Source organism: Echiichthys vipera, assembly GCF_963691815.1.
Source record: "Echiichthys vipera genome assembly, chromosome: 23".
Lineage (NCBI taxonomy): Eukaryota > Metazoa > Chordata > Actinopteri > Perciformes > Trachinidae > Echiichthys > Echiichthys vipera.
In genome coordinates, this window is record NC_139848.1 from 2,333,267 (window position 1) to 2,346,713 (window position 13,447).

Genomic DNA, 13,447 nt, shown 5'->3' on the forward strand with positions numbered 1-13,447 from the left:
TAAAGCAGTTAAAAGAGATTAAACTAAATTTGCCTTGTAGCATTAGATCCAGGATTGACTTTCAGGAATGACAACATTTCTAAGACCTTTTCTGTGGAAAGTGACTCGTGTTTGTACTCTTGCACCAGGAAGTGGAGCCAGGTGTGGGACCTTTTGTGTGTGTCCGTAGTTCCTCATATCTGAAGAGAGGTGCAGGCAGGTGAGCCAGTCTTTTTCTTATCAGCCCGTCTTTGACGCCGCACTGCACCGTGTCGACAAACCCCTTTCACATTCCAGGTGTGGGAGGGAAGGAAGCGCGTCAGTTCCAGGTAGAGCTGTTAATAAATGACTCATTAAACATGTTGGACCCAGGATGGAACGACACCAGAGGAAACCACATTCTGCCAATGGAGACCAACTTCAACCAAAACCACCGAGGTCAGTTTTTCTTTTTTGTGATAATGGTAATTGAATTCACTTCTTTCACCAGTATGAAATTGAACCCACACACATAATCGCGTCGCTCCTGAACGTTTGATTCCACTTGTGTTGTTTTCGACACAGGGGAATGAGGAAGTCCTGCTGCTATTGACATTAGAGAACACTTCACAAACTCTAACCGCACCGAGGATGTGTGCTTATTCCAACCAGAAGACAAGTTTAAACGTGTTTTTTAATGCTCAAAATAAATCACGTGAATAGATAGAACTGCTGTTGTCACCGACATAAAAGTCAATAAGTGAATTGTCGCACTCGATCCCCTTTAAGGGTCAACCTAGACCGTGATCTTTGCTCTTTGACCCCCTGATGGTTCGGCTGCTTTAAGCAAAGCTCACCCCTGGGTGGAAATGAATATTGAAACGTTGTGAGTAAAGTAAAGAAATAAAACCTCGCGTGCACAAGAAGCAATCTTCCATTTACAAATCCTCCAAAGAAGAATAACACTTTATCTGCCAGTGATGGTGTTACCTGACCTTTAATAACAACATTCAAACACCTATTTCTTTAACTTTACGCTCTTCAATTTCAAAATGTAGGATTTGCTGTCGGACAGCTCGTTGCCGGACCTTGGCATTGGTCGAATAAAGCCGAGTACATTTACTCAAGTACTGAACACAATTCTGACGTACTGTTCTTGAGTATTTCAAACTTAATGCTACTTTGACTCGGTTACTTTTTACATCAAAAGCATATGCGACACTTACAGTTCTATAGGGATCTACCCAGGAGTAAGAAGTATCTGTAACATAAAAATGCTCTTCCATGTTTTCTTAAGGGATGAAATCAGACTAGTATGTATTAAATACTTTTAAAGGAGCCCTTCTGCATTACTGTTGATACTTTAAGTACTTTAAGTTATCTGATAATACTTCTGTAAACTTTCACTCTAGTAGCAATTCAAGGTTCAAGCAGCTTTATTTATCCCGAGGGAAATGATTGTGCAACAGTTTCAATACAAAGATGGGAAAGGATCAGAGTGACAATAAGCATAAACACATAAATCAAATCAAAATAAAGCTAACGTAAAATAAATCAAACAATAACTAAGTGTGACAGAGTGCAATAGACATTGTGGTTAAGCGTAGGTTTATACAATATACAACAATACGCAGCGTGCAGTTTAGCAGCATGTTGAAATAAAATAAGTACAAACTAAAGAAGTGATAACAGTGTTAAAGTGTAGCAGCATTTCTGACTGAACTAAGTTACAGTAAAGTACAGTAAAGTGTAGCAATTTTGCATTCAGGAGTTGTGGTAATTGTACTTACAGTAAGTAAAGAATGTAAATACTTCTTCCACCTCTTCTTATTTGCATAATACGGTGTGTGTGTATGTTTGTTGTCAATCTCCACGTGTTTAAGACTCAGGTTTTGTTTTCCCCCCTCAGGCTTTCTTCTCAGTGACACCAGGCCCCCAGAATACGTCCAAACTGTGCCCAAGAGGACCGTGAAAGAGCTGCTCACGATGAGACGCAAGGTACGTCACAGGTAGAACAGGTATTTGTACAAGCCCACGGACAGGATAACAAGTAGGCGACAAGTTTAACACAAGCTGGGTTTGGACATCCCACAAAATGTTGCAATTAACTTCATTATTCTTGTTTTATCTATCAGGCCATGTCTTATTTCTTTGTATCTGTGTTTGCCTTTCTAGTTTTGTTGTTTATGAGGAAAACCAGGTTCGTTCAGTATGAGGAAGAAGTTGCACATTCCTCCACTTCACTGATATAACAGACAACAAAGTTCAAGTTATTAGTATGCAAACAATTTACAGGCAGCACCAGATGTGGGTTTGTTACAAACATAGACTGTAGAATGCCAAAAATGACATCCACATGTTGGCATAAAATGACTCTGTCATCAATTTGTGCTCTTTCAGAAACGGAGCGGCTTGCAGGACGACGACAACAACTTGGTGCATAAATTTAAATCCGCAAAATCCGAAGCTTTTGCTGATGATCTGAGTCATTACCTGCTGGGCCCTCCGGGACCAGTCAACCCCAATATTACCAATCACTCCCTCCCTGCTTATCCTGGAAATGGTCACATCACCGAACAACAAGTGCAACATCCAGCTCTGCAGGAACAAGCGACTCCAGCTTCTCTGAAAATCACCTTATTTCACTGGCAAATCCAACGAGAGGAGCAGAGGGTTGGAGGACTTTCTCCTGAGCTGCTGAACATGCAAGATGCAGATGGTGACACGTATGTATTGATGAGAGAGTTGGCAGTGTGGACAACCTGAAATAGACAGGTTAAAGTCATGGATAAACAGCTGGAATAGATAGGTAAAAGTCATGGATAAAGAGCTGGAATAGATAGGTAAAAGTCATGGATAAATAGCTGAAATAGATAGGTAAAAGTCATGGATAAAGAGCTGAAATAGATAGGTAAAAGTCATGGATTAAGAGCTGGAATAGATGGGTAAAAGTCGTGGATAAAGACCTGGAATAGATAGGTAAAAGTCATGGATAAAGAGCTGGAATAGATAGGTAAAAGTCATGGATAAAGAGCTGGAATAGATAGGTAAAAGTCCTGGTTAAAGAGCTGGAATAGATAGGTAAAAGTCATGGATAAAGAGCTGGAATAGACAGGTAAAAGTCATGGGTAAAGAGCTGAAATAGATAGGTAAAAGTCATGGATAAACAGCTGGAATAGATAGGTAAAAGTCATGGATAAACAGCTGGAATAGACAGGTAAAAGTCATGGATAAACAGCTGGAATAGACAGGTAAAAGTCATGGATAAAGAGCTGGAATAGATGGGTAAAAGTCATGGATAAACAGCTGGAATAGACAGGTAAAAGTCATGGATAAACAGCTGGAATAGACAGGTAAAAGTCATGGATAAAGAGCTGGAATAGATGGGTAAAAGTCATGGATAAAGAGCTGGAATAGATGGGTAAAAGTCATGGATAAAGAGCTGGAATAGATGGGTAAAAGTCATGGATAAACAGCTGGAATAGACAGGTAAAAGTCATGGATAAAGAGCTGGAATAGATGGGTAAAAGTCATGGATAAAGAGCTGGAATAGATGGGTAAAAGTCATGGATAAAGAGCTGGAATAGACAGGTAAAAGTCATGGATAAAGAGCTGGAATAGACAGGTAAAAGTCATGGATAAAGAGCTGGAATAGATGGGTAAAAGTCATGGATAAAGAGCTGGAATAGACAGGTAAAAGTCATGGATAAACAGCTGGAATAGATAGGTAAAAGTCATGGATAAAGAGCTGGAATGGACAGGTAAAAGTCATGGATAAACAGCTGGAATAGATAGGTAAAAGTCATGGATAAAGAGCTGGAATAGATGGGTAAAAGTCATGGATAAACAGCTGGAATAGAGAGGTAAAAGTCATGGATAAAGAGCTGGAATAGATGGGTAAAAGTCATGGATAAAGAGCTGGAATAGATGGGTAAAAGTCATGGATAAAGAGCTGGAATAGATAGGTAAAAGTCATGGATAAAGAGCTGGAATAGATGGGTAAAAGTCATGGATAAACAGCTGGAATAGAGAGGTAAAAGTCATGGATAAAGAGCTGGAATAGATGGGTAAAAGTCATGGATAAAGAGCTGGAATAGATGGGTAAAAGTCATGGATAAAGAGCTGGAATAGACAGGTAAAAGTCATGGATAAAGAGCTGGAATAGATAGGTAAAAGTCATGGATAAAGAGCTGGAATAGATGGGTAAAAGTCATGGATAAAGAGCTGGAATAGATGGGTAAAAGTCATGGATAAAGAGCTGGAATAGATGGGTAAAAGTCATGGATAAAGAGCTGGAATAGATAGGTAAAAGTCATGGATAAAGAGCTGGAATAGATGGGTAAAAGTCATGGATAAAGAGCTGGAATAGATGGGTAAAAGTCATGGATAAAGAGCTGGAATAGATAGGTAAAAGTCATGGATAAAGAGCTGGAATAGATGGGTAAAAGTCATGGATAAAGAGCTGGAATAGATGGGTAAAAGTCATGGATAAACAGCTGGAATAGAGAGGTAAAAGTCATGGATAAAGAGCTGGAATAGATGGGTAAAAGTCATGGATAAAGAGCTGGAATAGATGGGTAAAAGTCATGGATAAACAGCTGGAATAGAGAGGTAAAAGTCATGGATAAAGAGCTGGAATAGATGGGTAAAAGTCATGGATAAAGAGCTGGAATAGATGGGTAAAAGTCATGGATAAAGAGCTGGAATAGACAGGTAAAAGTCATGGATAAAGAGCTGGAATAGACAGGTAAAAGTCATGGATAAAGTGTTAATCGGTGCAGCTTCTGCCACTCAAAGTTGTTGTTGTAACAAATGCAGACCTGACTAGAATAACCTCTGCGTGCGGACATGATTTGCATGTGGATAACTGTCTGTTTTCCTTTCCAACGGTCAGATTTCTGCACATCGCCGTGGCACAGGGGAAACGGGCCCTGGCTTATGTGCTTGCTACAAAAATGGCTGGATGTGGCTCTCTGGACATTAAAGAGCATAACGGCCAGGTACAAAACTTATCAGGGCCTAAATGAGTTCATCTCAGTTGATCGAATACATCCAATGAGACTATAAACCTGTATGATTTGTGCACAGACAGCCCTTCAGATAGCAGCTGCCGCCAATCAGCAGTTCATAGTCCGGGACCTGCTGACACACGGAGCCCAGCTCAACACCCGAGACCTCTGGGGCCGCTCGCCTCTGCACCTGTGTGCTGAGAAAGGACATTTTCTCACCCTTCAGGTAACAGTGAGCTTTAACCCTTTAATGTCCTCACTCAGAAGAGTACAAACCATATACTGCAATAAGCAGGTAACATGTTACTATGCCAGCATACGTCATTTTGTTACCATGACACCAGCAGTTACCAGTATTTCTTTCTCCATATTTACTCTAAATATTTACCAAAGTACTTTGAAAACATCTCAGAAATGTAGAGAAAGCAAACTGTTATATATATATATATATATATATATATATATATATGTTTCATCAAATATATAATGGAAACAACATTCAATATGTAATATAAACACCAGTGAATATTTATTATATCAAACCTTTTTAAGTTATTTAATAATTGCTCATTTATTCTTAGCATCACTACCTTTATCCCTATTTGACAAACTTATCTTATGAAATGATAGAATAACATTAAATGCATGGAGCATATTAACAACAATGAGTGATCTGATGTATTTACCATAACACATGTAAACTCAAAGGCAGAGTCAGCCCAATTAGCTGTGGAACTTAATAGTCGGAGTCCTTTGGTGAAGGCCTTCAACATCCATGAGTTTATTAATAGTGTTAATTATTTTAGGTTGGGTAAGAACACCTTAAAATGTTGAATTTTGAGAATCCTAAACTATCCAACAGCTGGACCATTATATCATGTTTGGTCAACAGTCTTGAAACAGAAGTAGGAATATACCCATAAATGATATTCTCACTGTACATTTTTCAAAAGCCGCCATTTTTGAGCTCTTCTGTGTGCAGTGCATGAATGATCCACTGGGGGTTAGAGAACATGTGCAGTATGAGACTGAACACAACAGGTGTTTAGGACGGCACTGCATCTGTGTGTCACTGCAGGATGAGCAGAACGTTTTTTGCTTTCTTTGTAGACACAATAATGTGACTTTTCCTGACTTGAAAAATGTAATTATCTCTGTAACATCCTACCAGTGATTTAAACATTTTGCAACATGCTATAATTTCAATTTTTTTTAAACCTTGTCGACATACTACAGTAAATGATGCCACGGCAGCTTTAGACAGGCTTATGGCTGATTTACACATTTTTGGACATTATTCTTTTACTTTGTTGAAGTTAAAGTGAAAAAAAACATGCAAGGCAACTTTATTTGTGCAGCACTTTTCATACACAAGGCAGACTCAAAGTGCTTCACAGCACAACATGTCAACATGTCATGAATTAAAATGCATTACAGAAAGACAAAGCTGTACTATTCTATGCTAGTACAGCATAGAATAGTACAGCAGTTGTATAATCACATCATATATTCTATGACATTCTGAACAATGCAAAATAACAGTATTTCATAATAAATCAAGAATTAATACTTTTTTTTCTAATTTTTATCTCCACTGTTGGGGACACAGTGCCATCCAGTGGATTTCTATAGCACGACACGTCTAAACCAATTGACATTATCAATTTTAACAGCAATCATTCAGGTTTAGCTCAAATCGTGGAACATGAATGTCAAAGTTTCAGGTTCTTGAAGACAGAAACAACAGGGATTACACTCAAAATCAGATCTTATTTTTAGTGTTTCTGCTGCTGGATAATATCTATTAATACTTTTAAAGTAGTTCTTGTCCATTTCTCATATTTATCAGTAACTGTTAGATAATATTGTCCCTTATTTGAATGTTTCTTCAGCTCTGTATGTGCTGAGCTCTTCCTATGATTCATCAGGTGACGAGGGGAATAAAAAAAAGTAAACCTCGACTTAAACCAATATCTTGTTCACATCTTTTGTAACTCTGCACTCGTGAGACTAAGATGAAAACACAAGAAGTTATGTCATATCATATGTATATAAACAGGCACTACAGCATATAGACAAATATGACTATTAAGATTAAAGATTGTTCCTTGTCGTCACTTTCCTGATTTCCTTTTTTGCTGCTTATCTCCACAGAGCATCTGGAGGACCCTAATGGGGAGCGGGCAGCTGATTGACATCGAAATGTTCAATTATGATGGTGAGAATTTTTTTATTATTATTGAAGTGAAAACCTGGTATTTCTGATTTGTGGTAAAATACCCCTGTTTTCTGTCTGGAAGGTTTCACCCCGCTGCATGCAGCCGTCTTGTGTCACAACGGCGTGGTTAAAGAGCGGAGGAGTCTGAAGAATCTGTGTGCGTTTAAGAAAAAGGAGCTGGAGCAGAGGACGCACATGTACGAGGAGTGCATTAAGACTCTGCTGCTCATGGGCGCCTCATGTGGGACAAAGGTAACTATTAAAACTACTGGGGAAACACTCTGTGGTGCGAGGAGGGTGTATAAATATATGAGAAATATCAAATTACAAGCAGTGAAATATATACAAGATCAAAGATTGTCTGTGGTTGAGTCTGAATCACAGAGAGGAGGTGACAGCGTTGTGTAGTTTAATGACCACAGGCAGGAAAGATTTCCTGTGGTGCATCTGGGTGCGAGGAGTCTCCTGCTGGGCCAGTGTGTCCTAGAGAGGGTGGGAGACATTGTCCAGGATAGACCGGAGCCTAGACAGCATCCTCCTCTCTGCCACGGTCGTCAGGGTGTCCAGCTCCTCCCCCAGGACATCACCGGCCCTTCAGATCAGTTTGTTCAGTCTGTTCAGCCCACTGCCCCAGCATGTGACAGCGAAGAAGCTCGCACTGGCCACAACAGACTCATAAAACATCCTCAGCATCGTCCGGCAGATGTTAAAGGACCTCAGCCTCCTCAGGAAGAAGAGTCCACTCTGGACCTTTTTGTAGACTGCCTCGGCGTATCTAGACCAGTTAAACTTATTATTGAAGTACACCCCCAGGTACTTATACTCCTCTACAGGGACCCGCTGGATGGAGGCAGAGGTCACAGGTGCTTTCACCCTGCTCAGATCCACTACGAGCTCCTTTGTTTTAGTCACGTTGAGCTGCAGATGATATTCTTCCTTTTAAAAACATCAACAACAACAACAACATGTTAAAGGGGTCATCTGCTTTGTTTTTCACTTCTGCAGGATCTAAAAAGTGGAAGGACATGTCTTCACATGGCTTCTGAAGAGCCAAACGTGGAGCTGTTAAACATTTTCCTTGACCAGCCGTCGTCACTGTCAGTTGTGAATGATAAGGTAGGTTGCTTTGTTTTAAAGACGTCAAAGTGAACTCAGTGTAACACATGAACTGCGTGTGTTTATTCTGCATCTGTGTGTGTTTCAGACCTTCAGTGGAAACGCAGCGCTGCACATCGTGAGCTCTTTGCAGAATCATAAAGCCCAAGTGGAAGCGGTGAAGCTGCTGATGAGAAAAGGCGCCGACTCCGGGACCAGGAACTTTGAAAACGAACTGCCGTCTCAGCTGGTGCCTGAAGGACCCGTCGGTGAGAAGGTAGGGCGCGTCACTATTGAAAACACACTGTAAAGGCTACGTTTTTTTACATTAGCATAACGGAAATATTCAAAACAAATGTGACCAATCTTCTCTTTTATCCTTTACTGTTAGGGTTATTTTGTAACTGCACATTTCCTTTATTTTCTTTATTACATTTGTTCCATTTTTTATCACTATTGCTTTCTTTTATTCAATGTTTATTTATAATTGTTGTTCATTTTAATAGCGTCCTCTTTTACTTAATATCCATTATTATCTCCTTGATTCCCTGGAAACTACAAGAAACAAAACTGTGAAAAAGAACTTTCCTTAAAGTCGAAACACTACAGTGTGTGTTGAATCTAACTCCTTCATTTGACAGGATGACTGATCATTTCCTTCTTATTTCCAGGTGCGTCAGATCCTGAAAGGCAAACATTTCCGTGCTTAAGTGAAGCCCAAGAACACTGTCAGTCAGACAGTCCAGTCTATCGCTATATTTGCCAACACCAGGCAGATGATGGTTGTTTCAGTGGAACACGCCAAATTGTTCATTACCATGTAATGCTCACAAAGAAAGTGAATGTGTCCTTTTGTTTATTAACCTTTTATTGTTTTAGACATTAAGTGGATGAACATACAATGAGCAAACACGCTCTTTAAATCTGTGTGTTGGATAATTTTCTGACTTTTTCTTTTTTTCATTGTTATCAAGGATTCAATCGTGGGATTTCTTTATTTTAAAAGGCTTTGTTTGAAAATGTTTAACATAGTTCTGGTTTATTGTTGGTGCAGGTAAAGGCAGTAATAAGGCTTCATATGATTCTATTTGCAAATACATTAACAGTTAATATGTTATACTATGTTTTCTGTATGTATTCCATTTAGCGTCTTTAATATATCCATCACGTATCTATAAAAATGTCTGCGTGTCCTCAAAGGTTTAATTTTCTTTGTTCTTTATGTAAAAAAACAAACAGGTGTTCAAACCCTGTAGTGACAGAATGGGACCACGCAGCTGTACTTTATTTTGTTATCAAATGGTTGTGAAATATTCATGACATTTCAAACTGAAATTGTTTAGAGGTGTAACAACGTACATTTGTGTGTGTGTGTGTTAGTATTACCTTTTGATGGTCATATGCATCACTGTATTCCTCAGTTTAATAAATCCAAATGCATCGCCCACATTTTTTTGGTTCCTCTCCTCCTCCTCCCTCCATCGCCCCCTTCATGTCTACGATCACACTTTCACTCGCAACGTACGCTACTACTGACGATCTATTCTACGAACGAGCTACACTAACGGTGACGTCTGCACACTGGCACCAGCAGTCTTGAACCCAGCACGGGTGCCTAACGTGCCGAGGTCAAACCTGTGCCATACGTGTTTAGCTGTTCTTGTTAAAACAAGAATAATGAAGTTAACTGAAACATTTTCTTCTCTCTTCTTTTGATTAAAAAAAACAACAAGATCCATCAAAGTTAAATAGATATATCTTTATTAGCTTCCATTGCATCAGTCTTAGGTATAGTTAAGCCAAATTAAACAAGGGCACTAATAATAATTTTGCAAACTAAACAAAATGTACATCCTGATGAGGTAAATGCACGGTGTACACAAACTGCCTCAGTGTGTCTGAGCATGCCTTTAACACAGGATTTGTCCATGCACTTACTTTCATTTATTGGTGGAAAGTACATTTACTATAGTTGTTTATTACTTTATACCTAAAGTCTGCCTGTTCTGCCTTTGCAGGAACATTTTTCATTTGGATTCCACTACAGACTGTATTTAGCAACTAAAGTTATTAGTGTGTGTATATATATACTCAGCTACACCAGTAAATTGTATATAGTATTATGTACTTTTACTTTAATACTGTATATGTTTAGTACGATTTCCTTTGTTTGTTACTAGAATGCATCACCTGTACTTCCACATTTTTGTATTTCTATTTTTACTTTAAATAAATGTTATTTCTCATCTCTTGTGTAGTTGTCATATTTTGATTCATTCACCTGCTTGTGGACCTTGGTGAGTTGTTTTCCAGAAAGAAGAACTTCTGTTTCTGGGCCACGTTGCCAAGTCCCTCCTCACAGTCCAGCTCTGCACTCTGAAAGACACAAACACACAGCACAGGTGAAAAATTCTAGGAACAAATGACACTGAACACCAGAGGGAGGTGACGTACCTTCTTAACCCACGTGGTGAGGTCCTGGAGTCTGCGCAGGTTGTGCAAACTCTGCAGCTCTTTGGCCTGAGAACAAACAGAAAATGATTCAGGAGGTTGGAGTAACGCACAACAGACATTCACCCATGAGACAATTCCACGTTCATTCAAGGAGGATAGAAGACGGGTCAGAGGACCAGAGGATGGGGATTCAATCCTTAGGATCAAACATCTGAAGGGAAGAAGTCAGGTAGGCAAAGAACTGTTTCAGATAGTGCAAGGAGAGAGAGGACAGTTTAGAAGACTGGAGGTTGTGGGTTTGATTCTTACATGGGACTAAACTTTTGAGGTCCTACGTCAATATCAATATCGGCAGTGACGTCTGTCAATAAGATCTTGACTGATAGATTAGTGAGGACAATGAATTTTCTGTCAGTTTGAAACGTGCAGTGCAGAGATATCTACCAGTGTTGTACACAGAGAAGACTTTGTGTTGATATCTACCAAACAGGAGCCACTGTTGTAAACTGTTGGCTCAATGTGAAAGGTGCTGGGTTAGAAGACATGAGGTTGTCTGTTTGAAACTTGAGCTGTTCATTTGAAGATATTTATCAATCAAATGTTTATTGGCCTGGCCAATGCATCAGTTTATCAGGGTGATGTATGAGCTTCTGTTTGGCAGAGAAAAATCTATTTCACCAGTGATTTATGTCAATGCTTTATTCAGGTTTGTGAGTTGGATGTGTTGGGTTCAAAGACAGGAGGTTGTCAGTTTGATGCTTATGGTGTGCAGATGTTTTTTTGTTTTTTTTTAGATACAGCAACATGTCAGCCATCTATAGCCTGACCACTGCATCAGTTGGGCGCTCCATTTGTCAGGTTGAGATGTTTGCACAGAAATATCAATCTCAGCAGTGATATCTGTCAATGATGTATCCATAGAAGACTGACTTGTGATCTCTACCAATCTGCATGTGAAGCACCAGATCAGTTGGTTTAATGTGTAGAGCTTTGGGTTTGAAGACAGGAGGTTATTGGTTTGATCCTCCTGCTGTGCAGTACATTTATTTATTTAGATAAAGCAAAATGTTAGCTAATGCATAAAGTGGGCTCTACATTTGTCATATAAGACAAATCTATATCAGCAGTGATATCAGTCAATGTTGTACAAAGAGAGTTGTAATTTCTACCAAACAGCAAGCAAGCTCTCAGATCAGTTAGCTCAACTTATTACGTGTTGGGTTAGAAGACAGGAGGTTGTATGTTTGATACTTATGCTGTGCTGTAGATTTATTTATTTAGATACAGCAACATGTTAGCCATATTTTGACCTGACCAATGCATCAATTGGGCTCTACATTTGTCATATAAGCTTTTTGGCACAGACAAATCTACATCAGCAGTGATATCAGTCCACAGAGAGTGGTGATTTCTACTAAACAGCAAAAGAAATGCCAGATCAGTTAGCTTAATGTGTAGAGTTTTGGGTTTGAAGACCAGAGGTTGTTGGTTTGATACTTATGCTGTGCAGATCATTTAATTATTTAGATACAGCAACATGTTAGCCTTCTTTTGACCTGACCAGTGCATCATTGGGCTCTACATTCGTCAGGTTGATATAGAAACTTGTTTTGGAACAGAAAAATCCATTTCTGTCAATGTTGGATACAGAGAACACAAAGTGGTGATATTGACCAAACAGCCTGTAAGGCCTCAGCTCAGTTAGCTCAATATATTATGTGTTGGGTTTGAAGACAGGAGGTTGTTGGTTTGATTCTCTTGCTGTGCAGCAGATTTATTTATTTAGATCCAGCAAAATGTCAGCCATCTTTTGACCTGACCAATGCATCAGTTGCGCTCTACATTATTCAGGTGGACATGTGAGTTTTTTTGCATAGAATAATCTATGTCATCAGTGATAGCTGTCAGTGTCGTACACAGGAAGTGGTGATCTCTACCAAACAGAAAGCATGGGTTCAGATCTCTTAGCTCAATGTGTATAGTTTTGGGTTAGAAGACGGGAGGTTGTTAGTTTGATGCTGATGTCGTACAAGAAGTTTTAGGGACGTCGGCCAAAATGAATGACACATTTAATGTTGAGCACAAAACTTTTTAGATCAGGGAGTTAAGAGCTTGGTTAAACTATAAGAGGTTAAGAATTTGAAATGAATATAATTCTCCATCTTTGAATGAGTCATGGAGCAGTTGAATAACAAATATAACATCAAACATTATTTTCCTGTGATCAGATGGTGTGAGGTGATAAGAGATGCTCTTAAAGACAAAAGAATGTAAGTTCATGTGTGTCGTTAGGGAGGCTCAGTCATCGGTGGCAGTGGCCACGGAGAGTGTCAAACGTAGGACATGGCGGTAGATGGGTTGTTAGGAAGACTAGGTTGTAGTGTAGGGAGATAGCAATCGTAGACAGGAAGGAAGCTGGGAGAAGGAAAAAAGAAATTCTTTCAATTTGAGCTTTTTTTTTTTGCATTTTTTAGGTAAAAAAGCCATTTTTTGCCAAAATCATCTGAACTTTCTGCAGGACTTGAACCTGTGTCTTCTGGCTGCCAACTCTGGCACTAACCTCTACACCATCAGCCCCTTCACACTAAGTATCATCAGAACTTCTGTTTGTCATGGAGTTGGTTCGATGACTTACACAAAAAAAATACAAGTCGGAAACCTGGAAAACTCATTAAAAAAGAGGTTAAATCATCATTTACAGTTATTTTTATAA

General features: G+C 39.2%; 1 protein-coding gene across 1 annotated transcript; it reads left to right on the forward strand.

Moving 5' to 3' along the window:
- Positions 1-338: 338 nt before the first annotated feature.
- On the forward strand, positions 339-12,955 carry nfkbiz (nuclear factor of kappa light polypeptide gene enhancer in B-cells inhibitor, zeta; the record flags this gene model as incomplete). Its single annotated transcript, XM_083937976.1, has 10 exons — positions 339-417; positions 1,868-1,956; positions 2,359-2,684; positions 4,853-4,958; positions 5,047-5,193; positions 7,122-7,185; positions 7,268-7,437; positions 8,191-8,301; positions 8,390-8,557; positions 8,952-12,955. The coding sequence occupies 10 exons, from the start codon at positions 339-341 to the stop codon at positions 8,988-8,990; spliced, it is 1,299 nt and encodes a 432-aa protein (XP_083794102.1). The 3' UTR covers positions 8,991-12,955.
- Positions 12,956-13,447: the final 492 nt, after the last annotated feature.